This window comes from Cervus elaphus, chromosome 32, assembly GCF_910594005.1.
Source record: "Cervus elaphus chromosome 32, mCerEla1.1, whole genome shotgun sequence".
Taxonomy (NCBI): Eukaryota; Metazoa; Chordata; class Mammalia; order Artiodactyla; family Cervidae; genus Cervus; species Cervus elaphus.
Genome location: NC_057846.1, coordinates 30,778,326 through 30,798,177, shown reverse-complemented (window position 1 = coordinate 30,798,177; position 19,852 = coordinate 30,778,326). Strand labels below are relative to the sequence as shown.

Sequence of the window (19,852 nt, the reverse complement as noted above, 5' to 3'; positions counted from 1 at the left end):
GCTATGTTGGAAAATTTTTAATTGTTATGATACTGCTTTTCTTAAAATACCTACTTAATATGTCCATCAATAAACTAATCGACAATATTAAAAATTTTGAATGTGATTAAAAAGTGTATTTGTATCCAAATAGTTGAAAATAGTGCTATTAACTTTGATGAAAAAAGCAATAGATTTATAATTGATAAAAGAAAAACACTGATAATTCTCTAGAGTATGCCTCAGTTGATAATTGTTTATCTTATTTGTGTGTCCTTTTTTCATTGCTAGGCAATTGAGATATTTATACAATTACATCACAGCTTTTTATTATTATGTGCTGGAAACTTTGATAATAAAAGGAGAGCTCATCTTGCCCACTAAACTCAATTGAGAACAATTTTAGTTTAAAAAAAATTGGAAGAATTAAGGAAGCAACCAGCCAAGCACTAATAAAAATCAGATGCACTATAAGTTGCACAAGATCTGAGTATAATCTGTTCTTTGTTAACATCAAATAATTATTCAGTAGCATGAGGTTTCAATTCACTATATATTAGGGATACTCAATAGTTGTTAGTGATAAATCACATAGCAGCATAAATCAAGTGTACTAATCAATTATGTTTGATGTGTTGCCATTTCTTGATGTCAGATTATCCATTAACCTCTGAATGATTTTTCATTGAAATAACTTGTATATATGTTAGAAGAATATGATCTTTATTATTTGAGGTCATTTGTAGCAGTATGTTCATATGGTTAGCAGTCTTTATATTCTGGAGCACTAATATTGCACAGACTGGATTGGCATGTTCTTATTTCTTGGCTAATTATAACTTTCATGGCATGTGACCGTGAAGGCATGAGCTTGAAAGCAATCCAAGAACTTTCACATCTCTAAGCGACCTCAGAAAGGAACACGCACACTCTGACCAGAGCAAGTTACTTCTTTTTAAAGTATATTTTTATTAAATGTTTACTTTGATCCAGTTACTGGACATTTAAAACACGCCCTGGAATCAGGATGCTTTACTTTGAAATTTATCATGGTCACTGTGCCTTGGGTAGGTGCTGAGAAATCCAGAATCCTCAGGTTGACTTCTATTTCGACTCCCTGTTTTTTTCTCTGACTTGTCACACAATTTCTATTTTTGATCTACCACAATTATGTAAGTCTTGAATAATTTTCTTAATGGCCAACTACAAAATACATACCACCTTGTACTTACTCAAAGGTACATTTTGATTAAGTTCCCTATTTGGTTTATTGTGCCGTGTTTATTGTCTGACTCTTTGCCACCCCATGGACTGTGGTCTGCCAGGTTCCTCTGTCCATGGGATTCTCCAGGCAAGAATACTGGAGGGGGTTGCCACACCCTTCTCCAGTGGATCTTCCTGACCCAGGGGTTGAAGTTGTGTCTCTTATGTCCTGCATTGGCAGGTGGATTCTTTACCTACTGAGCCACCTGGGAAGCCCTTCGGTTTACCATCCCGTGTTTAATACAACCCACTTTTATTACACAAGAGATAATTGTATATGATCCCGCCCCCCAGATTTGCAAATGTCACATAACTTATGGTGATGGTTGGGGTGAAAAGAAAAGAATGAAGTACTCCAGGGAGTTGGCTTAGACCAACTTTTATTAACTGCCGTCCGTGTCTCTTTAAGTTGTTTTGAATTCCCAATTTACATGTGTTGGGGAGAAGCACAATTTAGAATGATATCTATTAGAGCCAATTACTGTGGCATATGTTTCCTTTCCCATATAACTACATACTGCTGCTGCTGCTGCTAAGTCACTTCAGTCATGTCCGACTCTGTGCGACCCCACAGACAGCCCACCAGGCTCCCCCATCCCTGGGATTCTCCAGGCAAGCATACTGGAGTGGGTTGCCATTTCCTTCTCCAGAGCATGAAAGTGAAGTCGCTCAATCGTGTCCGACTCTTAGCGACCTCACGGACTGCAGCCTACCAGGCTCCTCCGTCCATGGGATTTTCCAGGTAAGAGCACTGGAGTGGGGTGCCATTGCCTTCTCTGAACTACATACTAGCAATCTCCAAATCATAAGATACATAGAAGGAAAAAATACTGAGAATTGAGAAAGAAGGAAGAAGAGGAGGGGGAGGGGGAAAGATAAATGAGAATGACGATAATCTGCTTAAATGATCAAATATGGCCCAAAACAGCCATCTGAGAGTGCAATAATTCCTGAAATCCTTAAAGGTTATTCTTAGACGTTAACTTTGTATTTGAAGATCAGCTGTTCCTTCACAGGATTTTTTTCCCATGCATGACGTGCGTGAATGTAACTTGGAAAGTGCTGTAGGTATGTGGGTTCATGGAGAGGTACCCCTAAAGCACTTGGACTCAATTTTAAAAACATTTAGAATCTAGTCTCTAAAAGGTCAAATCACTGCCCCATGGGCATCCTTATGCAGGCCGCCTGAGAGCGTTGCTCTTTCTCCCCAGGTCTTACAGGGGGGTGTGCTCCCTGGCTTTGCCTAGGTTATGAAGATCTGCAGTCAGGTGCCATTCCCTTGGAAACAAAGCTGGTTGCCAACACCTGTAGACCGGTAACCCTTTATGAACTTGGGAGATTTTATTATGGCTTACTATGTTATTCTTTTTTTTATTTTTTTTTGGCCAAACCTTGCAGCATGTGGGATCTTAATACCCCAAGCAAGGAACCAGGGATCAAAACCATTCCTCCAGCTTTGGGAGCTTGGAGTCTTAAACACTGGACTGCCAGGGAAGTCTCTGACTACATTATTCTTAATTTTTTTTTCCAGTTGGTAGTTAATTCCAATTTTTGAAAATTCTTTGAATAAATTATTTTTTCAAGCCTTTTCGACATAGGAAATTCCCATGAAGCTACAGCACTGTTAAATTATGGCAAAGATGGACTATAGTATGACCCTTTCCACTTAAGTAATGGATTTGGATTTCATTTAGAACAGGTATGAGGTACAGGAAGTAATTACCATCTCAGTCAGTTAAAAAGGTGTGACTAAAAATCTTATTTGAACATAGGAAGATAGATTACATTTCTTTACTTAGCCAGATGACTGAACTTTGTCAGGCAAACACACAACTTCCAGTTAAAAAGTGGGTGAAAGAAAAACCCCAAATGAAATACTCAGCTAATCTGTTCTTTAGTCTCTAAAATGCCTTGAATCTGCCATAACTTTTTAAACACATTATTGGTCTGATTATTTTTGGTAGAGTAGAAAATATGTTTTAACAGAGCAATGGGACTTTTCTCAACCACAGCAATTCTTTTTCTGTGTTTTAATTATAAAAGTTTTTTTTTTTTTTTTACCATAAAAACTCAATTATCCATAATGCCAGATATTGAACAAGACTATTCCAATTTTGCCGATTTCTTTCTTATCTTTGGCAGGAGCTTTTCGTGGGCATAGAAACATGGCTTAAGTCCTTTATAGCCTGATACGACAAAGGGAGCTTGAAAAGGGAAATTGAGAGGGAAAAAAAAGAGTGAAAGGTTTGCTGTTTCCAGCAGGGCAATCTTCCCAAAAATAATTCCTTTTGGCCCCAAATCAAAGGGACTAGATAAGCAATTCCTCCCACCATCCTGGGAAAAGTGTAGAGCAGACCAATTTTGCAATCCACTCAGAAAAGACTGTGGGAATTATGAGATTTGAAATGCTGTCAAGGTGAATCTATGAAGGGTCATTCATTCATTCACTGATGCAAATTTTACTGAGAACCTACTACGTGGTGTGCTCTGTATTATGCACTGGGAAGGCAGAGGTGAATAGCACAGAGGTGGCCACACGAAGTTCATAGTTATTTAAAAGAAGCTGATGGGTGCAAAGAGGTAAGTTATAAAATCACATGGCAAGGTTGTAACACCAAGTTTGCTGGGAGCCAGGGAAATGGGCAACTCAGTTTTATTATGTAATTTGGGAAATTAAGCAGAAAAACTGGTACCTGGCTCCTGAAGAATGAGTGGAGATTGCAAAATGACAGGTAAAATGATGGAGGAAGTTATTCAAGTAGATTAGACCCTGGGTGGCAACTTGGTGGGGCTCACAATGAAAACGAGAAAGAAACATCATGACAGCTACCGTTTAGTTTCTACCTTATCAGACCCCATGTGCATACTGTTTTACATGTATTAACTCATTATTTTCACCACAACTGTTTCAAGTTAGATGTTATCGTCCCCATCTTACTAATAAGGAAACCAAACACAGAAAGTTTAAGTAACTACCTTAAGGTCAAAAAGGATTCAAATACACATTTGTCTGGTGCTCTGTGACCACCAAGCTCATTCATACGATATTTTTGGGCTTCCCAGGTGGTGCAGTGGTGAAGAATCCACCTGCCAATGCAGGAGATGTGAGCTTGATCCCTGGGTCAGGAAAATCCCCTGGAATAGGAATTGGCAACCCACTCCAGTATTCTTGCCTATAAAATTCCATGGACAAAGGAGCCTGGCGGGCTACAGTCCACAGGGTTGCAAAGAGTTGGACATGATCGAGCAAGCTAGGAAAATAAATAAATAAATAAATAGTCTTTCAGTTCAGTTCAGTTCAGTCACTCAGTCGTGTCTGACTCTTTGCGACCCCATGAATTGCAGCACACCAGGCCTCCCTGTCCATCACAAACTCCCGGAGTTTACCCAGACTCATGCCCATCGAGTTGGTGATGCCATCCAGCCATCTCATCCTCTGTCATCCCCTTCTCCTGCCCCCAATCCCTCCCAGCATCAGGGTCTTTTCCAATGAGTCAACTCTTCGCATGAGGTGGCCAAAGTATTGGAGTTTCAGCTTCAGCATCAGTCCTTCCAATGAACACCCAGGACTGATCTCCTTTAGGATGGACTGGTTGGATCTCCTTGCAGTCCAAGGGACTCAAGAGTCTTCTCCAACACCACAGTTCAAAAGCATCAATTCTTCAGTGCTCAGTTTTCTTTATAGTCCAACTCGCACCACCAGAAAAACCATAGCCTTGACTAGACGGACCTTTGTTGGCAAAGTAATGTCTCTGCTTTTTAATATGCTTTCTAGGTTGGTCATAACTTTCCTTCCAAGGAGTAAGCGTCTTTTGATTTCATGGCTACTATCAGAAAACCTAAAATCTGCCTTGGAGAGCCAAACTGAAAAATAACCTTCAGAATGGACATACAGCTTTTATTGAAGAGAACACACACACACACACACACAAAACAACTTAAAGCTAGGTGAGTCCAAAAGTGGTCAAATCAATGACTTTGAGAATCCCTTTCATGCAAACTATCCACAGCTTGTCAATGTGGACTCAGAGTGAGTCTTTCATTTTGAACTTACTGGTTAGGGTGACTACATTTTTTGTTTGTTTTTTAGTCTGTTAAGTAATAAGTTATATAGACAGAGGTTATATATGAAGTGTGAAAGTGTTCCTCGCTCAGTCGTGTCTGACTCTTTGTGACCCCATGGACTGCCAGGCTTCTCTGTCCATGGAATTCTCCAGGCAAGAATACTGAGGTGGGTTGCCATTCTCTTCTCCAGGGGTTTTTCCCGACCCAGGGATCAAAGCTGGGTCTCCCACGTTGCAGGCAGATTCTTTACCATCTGAGCCACCAGGGAAGCCCCGAGGTTATGTATACCTGGCACTTCCATTCAGTAGGATTTGCTTGACACGGTCCACTGTAAATAGAACTGACAGTGTCTTCAATTATGATTTTAAAGAGACATTGCCATCTAGAGGTAACCTAGAGAGCTGATCTGGCATTGCCATAGCAAGATTTGACTTGGGGTAGACATTTGAAAGTCAGATGTTAAAAAATATATACTTTAAGGACATTTCTGTACTTAACATACAGCAGACAACTTGCCTATTATTCAGTTCAGTTCAGTCGCTCAGTCGTGTCCGACTCTACAACCCATGAATCGCAGCACGCCAGGCTTCCCTGTCCATCACCAACTCCCGGAGTTTACTCAAACTCATGTCCATCAAGTTTGTGATGCCATCCAGCCATCTCATCCTCTGTCGTCCCCTTCTCCTCCTGCCCCCAATCCCTCCCAGCATCACGGTCTTTTCCAATGAGTCAACTCTTTGCATGAGGTGGCCAAAACTTGCCTGTAGATACTGTTAATCATTCTTTAGATTCACTGTTAACAAAAGGATTAAATATTTTTATAACATTTAAAAGTTATTAACTTGTTTTCTTTCTTTTTAAAAATCTTCATTCTCCAACTTGTGTTGTTTTGCATTTGTTAAGCAAAGGCAAACATTTCCAGGCCATTTTTCAATTTCCCAGTTATTGGCTGTATTCCAGAAATTAAGTGGTTGTAGGCACATGCTTTTTTTGGAAAGACAGCTATTCTAAATGGGAAGTCACAAGCCAATTTATTTACCATACAGTTGTGTTGAAATATTTAATATTTCCCATGGGGAAAAAAGAATACAATCTTGATGTATCAGTAGTCTACAAAAGGGAGTGGGGTAGGCACTGTATGAGAAATAGGCTTTTATTTTAACATCAGATCTTGCATTTGATCTTTTTTTACCCCCAAAATGTCATTCTTCTTTCTTTCAAAACTTTGAGGCTAATACTGGATTTCTTTTCTTGCTTTGTATCTAGTCCTTATTGCTTATCTAGAACCTTTGCTCCAGGGGACTTGACACCCTACTCCACGCCTTTGTTGTTTTCTTTCACTTTAGGAATCATGAGCTTGTCATTGCTTCATGCTTACTCCCTAACATCTTTAGGTGATTCTTGAAATAATTCTTACAGGGAGGAGGTTCGTGTAGGAGGACAGGGCACATATTCATATCCTTGAGTGAGGATCATTGGTTAATGTGAACAGTTCCATCTCCATATGCCAAGTTGATATGATAACCAGAAAGCTAAGATTCATCCAGCCATCACTCATTCATTCTGTTTATCCATTCTTCCATTTACTCACATAGCACCGTGCATTCAGCCTCTATTACATGCCAGACATGATTTAAGTGGAGTGCTAAACTTGACATCAGGGATTGTTACGCTCACAGACCTTACCATTTAGTATTACTAATTGCTGGTGAAGTACTCCCACCCCCGCTGTTTCCCTCTAATGTCTTCCTTGTTCTTTCTCTTAGTCTCTTCTCCCTTGAACATGTGAGACCACGAGTAGAGATCTTCATCAGAAGATTCAGTCTAGGCCCATAAGTTTGGATAGACACCTTCTAGTGAGGATATGTGGGAAACATGGAGCATCTTTTTTCAACAGCAGCTGTATCCCAGTCTATGCTGCCAGCATCTTTATGAGATCTGGACAATTTCCTTTAATCACTTCAGTTTGTGGTCAAATGCTTGGATTCTTCAGGAAACGATGTCATTTTATTCCTAAATCCTCAGCTGCTTGTCTGGTGTCCTTGTTAAATATCTGACTCAAGACTGGCTTTCCTGATATGAATAGCTCTTCCAAGACGTAAGAGAATAGCCACCTCGGTTTTGATAACTCTGTGACTCTCTCTACCTGACCTCCTGCCTTAACAATTTTAGGGGATAAATACCAGAAAAATTGATGGAATTTTTATCAGCTCCCTGATTCTCTACAGCTTATAGTCAGATCTAACGATTTTCTCCATGACAAGTATGATATGTCTTTATCGCTAGCAGGAAAACAACACATGGGTGGGAAGGTTTGTAGTCCCTAGGCTACATGAATGTCATTTAATGAATATAAGAACTGAGTAGGAAACAAATCCCTCAGGGAAAATGATCAATAAACTCTTAGATCCCTAATACCCCAAATTCTCCAGGGCAGGCAAGAGAGGCAGGAGGTTCTTTGGGGTGAAGTGCAGAACACATAAGCAATCTGAGATTTGACAGAGTAGGATGGTCTTGTTCAGAGTGTTGCTTATCTTGCAGGGAATGAATAGAGCTTCATGAAAGAAAACTATCTAGATAAGGAGAGAGGGAAAGATAGGGTGTTTCAGTTTAGTGGGCCGCTTTCTTCCACCCAGTAACTCAGAGAACTGATTTGTTCCATTTATGGCTCCCCCAGTGCCTCGCTTCTAGTAGACCTTTGTTTTCTAGTGGAAGAAAAGGGAAAAGCAGAATGGAGAAACCTCACCAGCTTCCTGACAACCTTGGCCCGAAAGTGACAAACATCACGTTTGCTCATAATCTAAGGTGAGTACTTGTCACTTGGCTACACCTGGTTTCAAGGTGGGTTGTGCCAAGCCCTCTGGAAGGGAAAGCACACATTTTTTAGAGTCTTTGAGGCAGGAGGAAGTATATATGACTACATGGTTAATGCCATTAAGAAATAACTTCAGTGTTTTCATGGTGGTCAGAAAATCATTCTCTCATAAGCGATTCTTAAATGATGTTGCAACCAAGGATCAAGTGTTTATTCTTCTCAAATATTCAGAAAGTACAGTGTCCTTGGTTGTAAACAAGCATCAGTTTGGGAATTATTAAACAATATAACTAAACTATGTCGCCATCATTTATTGTTTACATCATTTTGTGAATCTGAAAAATGCATGCAATAATAATAAGTCACTCTGTAGCTTAAAACGCCAGGGATATTTCATCTCAGCAAAACATCTAAGCCACTTTCAGGGACTAACACTGCATGACCTAGTCCTTACCTACATTTCCAGCTTTTCTCCCTACATGTCTCACTGAGTCACTGCACATTTGTCTCGCTAGCTTTCTTTTCTATCTTCAGTCCAAGAGAATTACAGTGTCAGGACCTCTGCTGCTCCTTTGCTCCAAGGCTGTCTTTTTCTCACCATTACGATTTAACTCAAATATCACTTACTCAAGAAGGCTACTTGGCAGCTCTATGCTATCTCGCTGGTTCCTTTGCTACCCCATCTTCTCTGATTACATGTCTGCTGTCTGACTCCTTCAGGGAAGATGTTGCTCTCTGTTCACCGCTATGTCTTATGCATATAAGATAGCCAACTGGCATATAGTGGGCACTCGATAAATATTAGACTAAATATGAAATAAAGTTCCCTAATATCTTTAATATGATACAGATTTTTCCTTAATAAGTTAATAAATATTAGCTTTATTTATAAGATAGGAAATCATTATGAAATCTAGACAGGTTAAGCACAGGTTGGCTTTTAAGTGTATGTGTATGTGCAGGAGGGGGCACCTTTCTGGAAGACTATTATGTTCAGTGCTTATGTACATTATCTTATTCAAAAATCAAAGTAGCCACCTTGGGAATAAACAATGACGCTCATTTTCTAGAGGAGGAAATTCAGACTCATTAAGTTTAGCAGGTTTTCAGTTTATTCAGAGAATAAATCAGTTGAGCTGTAATTCAAACCCAGATCTTCTGGTTCCAGAACCCCTACTCTTTCGACGGAGACACTTCCTTAGTCAGCAGCCTCCATATTCAGAAACACCTCTTCACAATAGCATCACTTCCACAAAATACATTTATTAAAATTTGCGGTTAGATAAATCGTCTGGGTCACTTAGGAATGAATCAATTAATTTACCAAACTACTAAACTAATGGAATTATTGGAGAGATGGAACATACAGTAAATCTTCCAGTCCTCGGCTGGAAATCTTACTTTTCAGCATAATCTAGTTTTTTAAAGAGGTTAACATTAAGAAAGAGTGCCACCTTGTGTTCATTTTTATACCGGGGGTACCACTGCCTTCTCAGAAAAATTTTATGAAAGTGTGCTGATACGTTTGCATTTTATCCATTGTGCATCTTTGAAATTTACAGACACCCAACATAAAATAACATTCTATGAAGATAGAGAAATATACAAGCTTGAAATACTACTCATAATTAGGATCCCCTTGTCTTTCAGGGCAACAAAAACCTGTCTTCTACTTTAGTAGGTACTCGTTATTTTTCTGATTTAACTTACAGAAAAGTAAAGTAAATACGTTTTAGGTCTATGTCTTATCTACTGTTGGAAATGAGGTGAAAACTTTAGGGAGAGTTTTGGGATGAAAAAGAAAATGATAATCGAGATAGAGGCTTCATCACAATTGCTGATTCTTTTTCTTTCCCAGATCAAAGACCATGACATGAGCTTCATATTGAATAGAAATAAGAATCTAATCACAAAATGACATTCTCATTTACTAAAAGCAAGCTTCGGGACTTTTCTCAAATTCAACCAAGAATTGGTATTCAAGTTTGAAATAAGTTACAAGATGCTCAGTCTGATCGCCTCTTGCAGAAAAGAATACTTGGCCACTTAATCTGTGATGCTTTTTCTTTTGTTGTGGAGAATATGGGATTATCTGATTGTGACTGTTGTCTATTGTTCTCAAATGAGGTCCATCAAGCTCTGTGAAGATCATTTCCAGGAATGTGAATCATGTTGGGACGGGGAAATCTGTATAGCTAAGGAAGATCCTGTTCTAAGCTTGTTGTCTGCTAATTATTCTGTCTTGTTTTCTGTGTCTAAGGAAAAGCCTGCCCATTGAGTGCCTGAAAATGAGTGTGATTGGATGTCTTAAGGTGAGAGTAATAGGTAACACCTTGTACATCGGATTTCAGCGTTAAAGAAGGTAACAAAAGGAATCAGAAAACATTTCTCTTTGAAGCGGTTACCTTATTTCCCGACACAAAAGTTAGCTGCTGTCTGTGCCAGCCGTTCCTCACGTGACCAAGTGAGCCTTGGAAACGTGGGAGTCCTGGAGAGAGAAGAGGCCTGCCCTAGGCAGAGTCCTGGAGGCTCTGTGGGCAACACCAGCACCCCTAATGATACTGTATTGACAGAGATTGATTGATCACTTTCTTGGTGTCCTGAAATTTCCAAGGCATTGTGGAATAAACACACTAAGTAAGACCCGGTCTCCCACAGAGATGTGGTACCCAGTTCTGGCTGGTCCTAGGCTGGAAGAAAAATTGATCTCCTCATTAGCAATTAGAGATGCTGCCATCCTAATTTGTCTGAAGTAATGAGCATCACATAATTTAATTCAATTTCTGCCACAATCTGCTCTGTGCTCTGAGCTGTGTTCCTCACAATGGAGGTGAACCAAGCATGATCTCTGCCTTGCTATTTACAGTCTAGTGTACACACAAGACAAACAGACAAAAAAAGAAAAAAAAAAGATAAAAAGGGGCTTAAAGAGGAAAAGAGCAAAGTGAAGTAAAACACACACACACACAAATAAACAAAACCCCGAAGGAAGGCCATTGTCCTTGCTGTGACTGAAGAGAAACCTGGAACAAGATAAGGCTGGAGAAATAAACATGGGTCAGATCACGCAGGCTTAGCGCCCTAATGCCAAAACATACAGGCATTGTGTATCAGCCAAACAAAATGAACATTTGCACACCTGCTGTGTGACAATTTCATTAAAGACTCACAACAACTATTTTCAAATGCTCAGTTGTATAGATGAGAAGTAGGATTTAACAGGATTAAATCCTACTTAAGAGGATTAAATGCTCAAATTCACCAGAAAATGTGTGGCAAAGCATGGTGAAGAATCCAGTCCTATGTGCATCTCTTTAGGTGACTTTAACATGAAATAGTGAAATATTTACTTGCCAAACATTTTACACACACATCCACCAAATAAATATATTCAAGAATCAAAGCAATTGAAATACGTCCACGGGCTGTGGATAACAGGTTCACACGTGAGCAGCGGAGTGTGTAATCAGTGTTTAGGGCTGAGTCTCACACCAAGTGAGAGTCTGTCTAGTGCTATATGCATCTCCTTTCCTCATTCCTCAGTCCTTCCGTATTTCTCGCCTCCTACATCTTCACTGCCTTTTCCCTGTACCCGCTTCTAATTCGCCTTTATCCGTCCTTCTTTCTTTTCCTTCTTGTTCTCTCAACTGGGTGAACATATTGTTGGTACTCGCTGCTTCCAAATGCACTATTTCATCTTTAAAATATTATAACCTATCGTTCTCATGCACAAAGAAGTTAGTCAAACCAACAACAAAAACAAGAATAGATCCAGCAAATGAATGGGTGGATTGGGACTAGCTCAGTGTTTCGGGGTCAAAAGACCAGCTTTGAAACCAGAGTCTAGACTGAACTTTTGCAGAACACGAGAAGCTCAGCTTTCCTACCTGTATGATGAAGAAACATTTTGACCTTTTAAACTCACAGGGTCATTGTAAGGACCAGTTTGGATATTGGAAATGGAAGTGACATGTCACTAATGACAAGCCTGTAAAAAATACTATTACTTTCACTGCAGGTGATGAGACACTTCATCTGACCCATTTCCACTGTAACTGTTTTGAAAAGTTTTAAAATGAAGACTTAAACCATTGACACAAATAAAGCTTCGAGACATTTTGGTCAAAATCATCCTTATATCGTGACAGAATGGCATTTGTCAAATTGATTTTTCGTTTAGTAAGCAAACAGCCCTTTACTCCTGACCTTAAACAGCTTGGCATCCTGTTAGGCAGTTCACATTTCCTGGAGTGTTGTTATGGCGCCATCTGCTGGAAATTGAAGAGGTTGACACTAAAGACAGTTCGAACTTTGAAATAATGATTCATTTCCTTCGTATTTCTTTCGCATGTAACAAAATACTATGTGGTATTTAAACAATAACTCTAAAATGAGAGTAGTTTCAAGATTTATTAGAAAATCTAAAAGTGCAGAACCGTGTGTGTTATTATTGCTTTAATTCAAATATAGATTGTGTTTTAAATATATATATATTTGAGTAAATTTAATAGAAAGCATTATACATGTTGACATTTTTAATCTTTACAGTGTTTACTTTGGGTGGAAGAGAAAAATCTGAACTTTTGACTCTGTGTATTTTACTACGTATGTCATCTTTTGACCTAAAGTTTTATTTATTTAGTGATTTTTGCTAAATAATTATTCAATCCTTCCAATGGGATTTATTGGAAGGTTTTACTATGTGTATATTATTACCTTCCCCACCTGTAAACAGCAAGACTTTGCATGCACTAACTTTGTACCTGAATACAAAAATTCCCACCACTTATTGATGTTGCAGTGTGACTGGGTATTGTCTACTAGGGCGGGGACTGGCTTATTTATCTTTACATCTCCAGCATCTAATATACTGATCAGAATAGAAGCACTCCATTTATATGTAATTCCTAAGTACAACAACTTGTAACTTCAGTAAGTTTTATAAAATTCCCTTTTCCCCTTTTATAGATACATGGAGAAATCAAATTAACTTGGAATGAAGGGGCAAAAAAGAGGTCATGGTAAAATAAAGCAAGAATGGGGTCTGTTATAGCCTATGAATTGAGAAACAAAGTGCTAAAAGGAAAAGGAAAAATCTTCATATCAAACACATTAAAAATATATATGTGAGCTGTAACTTGAAATATATTTAGGAACTGGAATTTCCAGGTAGCCTAGTCGTAAGGATTCTGTGCTTCCACTGCAGGGGGCACAGGTTCGATCCCTGGTCAGGGAATTGAGATTCCAGATGCTGTGTAAAGAAAGAAAGAAAGTGAAGTCACGTCGGTCTCTTGGTGACCCCATGGACTGTAACCTACCAGGTTCCTCTGTCCATGGAATTTTTCAGGCAAGAATACTGGAGTGGGTTGCCATTTCCTTCTCCAGGGGATCTTCCCGACTCAGGGACTGAACCTGGGTCTCCTGCACTGTAGGCAGACACTTTACTGTCTGAGACACCAGGGAAATCTGTCAGCAGGTTGGTATAAACTCCTGACAGGGTTTCTGCCATCAGCCATATGAGGTCACTGTGGGACCACAGAGCAGGGCTCCTCACTTGCTTCGTGCAGGGCATGTCATTCATTCACACAAGCACATTGTAGAGTTAGTAAAGTACAGCAGAAAACATGTTCGTTAGGGAACAGAGAACTAGAGCTCCAAGCATCCTTACGTTGTCCTGAAGAACTCCGGACGAGCCCCCAAGATGAAAGGTTGCTGCTGAACCACAAGTGACACTGGGATTCGCGGCCTCCAGAGGAGAAGACTTCAATCTGGGGCCAGTGAGGAGGCTTGATCGCTAGAGCTTTTGTGTAATAAAGTTTTACTAAAGTATAAAAGAGATAGAGGAAGCTTCTGACACAGACATAAAGGGGCAGAAAGAGTGTTGTGCTGTGTAGCATGGCCAATAAATAAATAAAAAATATATTTAGGAATTATTATGATACAGTGGCTCTGGGAAGTAATATTTAGAGTATACTTACAAAAAAACATAAAACACCTTAAACAGCATTTTTGAGATAGTTAATATATAATATGTTGCACACCTTTAAAGTATACAATGTGATATATTTTTACCTACATATACACCCATGAAATCATAATCAAATTCAAGATGGTGAACATATTGTCATCTCCAAAAGTTTAATCATCCAGATTAATCATCCATAAAATGTTTTGACTTGCTTAAAAAGCTGTGATGGCTCACCACCACCTGTGTTCAGCTCAGTTCAGTCGCTCAGTCGTGTCTGACTCTTTGTGACCCCGTGGACTACAGGATGCCAGGCCTCCTGTCTATCACCAACTCCCGGAGCTTGCTCAAACTCATGTCCATCAAGTTGGTGATGCCATCCAACCATCTCATCCTCTGTCATCCCCTTCTCCTGCTTTCAATCTTTCCCAGCATCGGGGTATTTTCCAGTGACTCAGTTCGTGGCATCAGGTGGCCAAAGTATTGAAGCTTTAGCTTCAGCATCAGTCCTTCCAATGAATATTCAGGATTGATTTCCTTTAGGATTGACTGGTTGGATCTCCTTGCAGTCCAAGGGACTCTCAAGAGTCTTCTCCAACACCATAGTTCAAAAGCATCAATTCTTTGGTGCTCAACTTTCTTTATGGTCCAACTCTCACATCCATATATGACTACTGGAAAAACCATAGCTTTGACTAGATGGACCTTTGTTGGCAAAGTAATGGCTCTGCTTTTTAATATGCTGTCTAGTTTTCTCATAGCTTTTCTTCCAAGGTAAGCATCTTTAAATTTCATGGCTGCAGTCATCATCTGCAGTGATTTTGGAGCCCAAGATAATAAAGTCTGTCTCTGTTTCCATTGTTTCCCCATCTATATGCCATGAAGTGATGGGACTGGATGCAATAATCTTTGTTTTTTGAATTTTTGAATCTTTGTTTTTTGAGTTTTAAGCCAGCTTTTTCACTCCCCTCTTTCACTTTCATCGAGAGGCTCTTCAGTTCCTCTTAGGTTTCTGCCAAAAGGGTGATTTCATCTGCATATCTGAGTTATCATGTTACACCTGTGTGAAACTTGATAACTTCATAAGGTAGTAAAGTATATTTTTCCCTCTTTGCTCTGGGTGATTTTTCTCCCTGCTACAATTCTCTTAAGGCAAGAATGTAACCAAAGTTTCGTTTTTCCTCTGCTTTAGGAGATTTTTATGTTGTGGAGCCACAAGGAGAAGTTTCTAGGCAAATTAAATACTAGCAATATTCCAGTTTTTCAAGCTTCTGCATATTGAGGGGATTTTATGGATAGTCATTCCAGAGGGAATGGATTGGAGGTGAGGATTATTTTGTTGGAGATCTGAGATAGTTGGAGCTGGAGCTATCTGGAAACATTTCCTCAGCCAAGACATCAGATGAGATTGCTATGGGTCTTGTGAATATCTGAGAACAATAGGGTCACAAAGAATTAGACATGACTGAAGCAACTTAGCACGCACGCATGCACCTGATTTCCTGCAGACTCTATCATGAAAATGCTTCTGGTGTTGAAACATGTCAGAGGACTGATGAGGAAACCTGTAGCCTTGGGGTCTATGACAGAAGTCTTCAGGGCCAAGGTTGCCAATGAAGCATAGATAAGAGGCATATTATGGATGACTACTGAAGAAAGACTGTATGGCTAGGCTTCAACATTATGTGAACCAAGAACTTCCATATGTTCAAGTTGGATTTAGAAAAGGCAGAGGAACCATAGATCAAATTGCCAACAACTGTAAAACCAACATAGAAAAAGCAAGGGATTCCAGAAAAACATCAACCTCTGTTTCATTGACTACACTAAAGCCTTTGACTGTGTGGATCACAACAAACTGTGGAAAATTCTTAAAGAATTGGGTTTAACAGACCACCTGACCTGCCTCCTGAGATATCTGTATGCAGGTCAAGAAGCAACAGTTAGAAATGGACATGGAACAGAGACTGGTTCCAAATCGGGAAAGGAGTACATCAAGGCTGTATATTGTCACCCTGCTTACTTAACTTATATGCATGTACATCATGCAAAATGCTGGGCTGGATGAAGCACAAGCTGGAATCAAGATTGCCAGGAGAAGTATCAATAACCACAGATATGCAGATGACACCACCCTTATGACAGAAAGCGAAGAGAAACTAAAGAACCTCTTAATGAAAGGGAAAGAGGAGAGTGGAAAGCTGGTTTAAAACTCAACATTCATAAACTAAGATCATGGCATCTGGTCCCATCACTTCATGGCAAATAGATGGGGAAACAATGGGAACAGTGACAGACTTCATTTTCTTGGGCTCCAAAATCACTGCAGATGGGGACTGCAGCCATGAAATTAAAAGATTCTTGCTCCTTGGAGGAAAATCTAAGACAAACCTAGACAGCATATTAAAAAGCAGAGCCATTACTTTGCTAACAAAGGTCCATCTCGTCAAAGCTATGGTTTTTCCAGTAGTCATGTATAGAGGTGAGAGTTGGAAAATAAAGAAAGTTGAGCACCAAAGAATTGATGCTTTTGAACTGTGGTGTTGGAGAAAACTGAGAGTCCCTTGGACTGCAAGGAGATCCAACCAGTCCATTCTAAAGGAGATCAGTCCTGAGTGTTCATTGGAAGGACTGATGCTGAAGCTGAAACTCCATTCCTTTGTCTACCTGATGGGAAGAACTGACTCACTGGAAAAAATCCTGATGCTGGGAAAGATTGAGGGCAGGAGGAGAAGGGGATGACAGAGGATAAGATGGTTGGATGGCACCTCTGACTCAATGGACATGAGTTTGAGTAAGCTCGGGAGTTGGTGATGAACAGGGAGGCCTGGAGTGCTGCAGTCAATGGGGTCGCAAAGAGTCAGATAGGATTGAGCAACTGAACTGAATTGAACTGAAAGTTTATGACCATTTTTTCTTTTAGAATTTTTTTATGAGGACCATTTTTAAAGTCTTTTATTGAATTTGTTACAATATTGCTTCCAGTTTATGTTTGTTTTTTTGGCCACCAGGCATGTGGTATCTTAGCTCCTGGCCCAGGAATCCAAACCATACCTCCTGCATTGGAAGGTAAATTCTTAACCACTGGGCCACCAGGGAAGTTCCTGTGACCATTCAAAACACCTAAATGTGGAAATTGGAATTCTGCAAACATGACTGATATAGGGTTTTCCACTAGTCAGGCAACTGGAAAACTGAAGCAGTTTATATTCCATTCGAAAAAACAAAGAGAAAGTGACATTTCTTTCCCACTAGTATTGCTAGCTCAGCTGGTAAAGAATCCTCCTGCAATGTAGGAGATCCCAGTTAGATCCCTGGGTCAGGAAGATGCCCTGGACAAGGGATAGGCTACCCACTCCAGTATTCTTGGGCTTCCAAGGTGACTCAGCTGGTAAAGAATCTGCCTGGAATGCAGGAGACCTGGGTTCGATCCCTGGGTTGGGAGGATCCCCTGGAGGAGGACATGGCAACCCACTCCAGTATTATTGCTTGGAGAATCCCATGGACAGAGGAGCCTGGCGGCCTAAAGTCCACGGGGTCTCAGAGTCAGACATGACCGTGCAACTAAGTACAGCACAGTGTTGCAAAATTAAGTCATACTCTCTCTATCCAGAAAGTCAGAGTTAGGAATGCAGCTGGCTACAAATAGCAGAAAAGTCATCCAAAGGTGACTTAAACATAAAGGTATATTTTTCTCAAGAAACACCAACTCCGAGGTCAGCTGAGGGCACTGGTTCAGCTGATTGCTAGTGTCCACCTGCCCCAATTAGCATGTTGGCTCTATTCTCCTATTAATGTTTTAAATCTTAGGGTCAAAGGCTGGGTTTATGATAGATACAGACGTCCACATTCAGGGCAAGAACAAGAGGGAATGGGACGGTACCAATTCCATTTGTCCTTTTCATGGGAAAGCAAAATATGTACTTGAAACCTACCAGCGATTTCTTGTTGCGGAGAACTGTTTCTCCTGACCGCACGTGACTGATGCTGGGAAGCAGGTGTTTTTGCATAGCCTAGAGTGGCAGCAAGCAAGGAATAGGGCACCGGTGTTGGGCGTGGTTCAGCAAATCCACAGCATCTACCATGCCCTGAAATTCCAAAGTCATCTGGCTCGTACAGAAGGCCCTGCAAGTCTAGCCCTGGTTGATCTGACTTATCTTCTGTTTAAACTAACAGGGACTCTTTATTCCTTCACAGGAGTCCTTCATGGTTCTTCAGATGCTAGTATCCTTGCTTCTACTTCACAGGTCTGATCCCTCTCCTTAAAAAATTTTATTATATATATTACAAATATTTCTTCCCAAATCTGTCTATGAAAAGTGAAAGTGAAAGTCCGACTCTTTGTGACCCTGTGGACTATACAGTCCATGGAATTCTCTAGGCCAGAATACTGGAATGGGTAGCCATTCCCTTCTCCAGGGGATCTTCCCAACCCAGAGACCAAATCCAGGTCTACTGCATTGCAGGCTAATTCTTTACCAGCTGAGCCACCAGGGAAGCCTGTATATGCATACACACACACACACACACATATATATACACACATATGTGTGTGTGTGTGTGTGTGTGTGTATATATATATATATTATTGTTGTATATATATATATATATATATATAATTGTTGTTGCTTTTTAACATTTGGCCATGCTGCAAGCCATGTGGGATCTTAGTCGCCTTAACAGGGATTGAAACCGTGCCCCCTGCATTGGCGGTGTGGAGTCCTAACCACTGGACTGCCAGGGAACTCCCTGATATTCTTTCTTTAAATCTTACTTGCTTCATGAAATCTTCACAGGTCTACATTATGTTTTCAAAAGTCTACATTATTTTCAAAAAGTGCTTATAGGTAACATTTAAAATAAGTGATGATTTTGTATCTTTTTCATTTTACAGCTGAATGATATCCATATGATTTATAGAAAAAAATAAAAGAATTCTATGGGAACTTCTCTTGAAGTGAAGTGAAAGTGTCAGTCGCTCAGTCGTATCTAACTCTTTGTGACTTCATGGACTATAGCCTGCCAGGCTCCTCTGTCCATGGAATTCTTCAGGCAAGAATACTGGAGTGGGTTGCATTCTCCAGAAGATCTTCCCAACTCAGGGAATGAACCCAGGTCTCCTGCATTGCAGGCAAATTCTTTACTGTCTGAGCCATCAGGGAAGCCCCAGATTTCTCTTACATTTGATAATTTTAAACAAAAATAGTCACAGAAATCTGTAAACTTTCTACTTCATATAGAAAGTCATGATTATTTCTGCCTAGCAATATTTCAACTCCTTTCTAAGGGACCCAGTAAGAAAGATAATGAAAGGGCTTGCACAAAATTCTTATTTTATAACTCAGTGATTTTTGTGATCATAGAGAGATTAAATATGATTTCTGGACCCATTCCTAAGCATAGTTGATCCTTGTACGATTTCAGGGTCCTAAATGTGCATTTTTGTAAAGATCTCAGGTGATTCCGAATGAGATGGCCCACCTGATCATGCTTGGAAGGTCACCTCCACAGAGAAGGCAGAGCTGTTGAAAAAGCTAAGCCTCAGACCTTGGATGAAATCGAGAGAGCTTCAGTGTTCTTGCAGTTTGCGTTAATAAGGAACAACTCTGACCGCCTGTCTATTTCAGGATAGTCCAACATTGTGACTATCCAATAGGCTGACTTGTATGGACTACATGCCACCCCCTCTGCTTTTGGTTGGAGCCATTCAGTGAGGAGCCCTGGCAGAGGACTGGAAGGAGGAAGATGGATGGAGTGGGGCTGGT

The 19,852-nt window shown here is 40.1% G+C and overlaps 1 protein-coding gene across 1 annotated transcript in view; it reads left to right on the top strand.

The window, feature by feature from the left end:
* The window catches only part of C32H8orf48 (chromosome 32 C8orf48 homolog), a 72,456-nt gene extending 60,288 nt beyond the window's left edge, over positions 1-12,168 (top strand). The window contains exons 2-3 of the mRNA XM_043893744.1: positions 8,017-8,112; positions 9,981-12,168. Of these exons, the coding sequence (XP_043749679.1) occupies positions 8,017-8,084 (68 nt within the window). The 3' untranslated portion in view covers positions 8,085-8,112; positions 9,981-12,168. The remainder of the gene's footprint in view (positions 1-8,016; positions 8,113-9,980) is intronic.
* Positions 12,169-19,852: the final 7,684 nt, after the last annotated feature.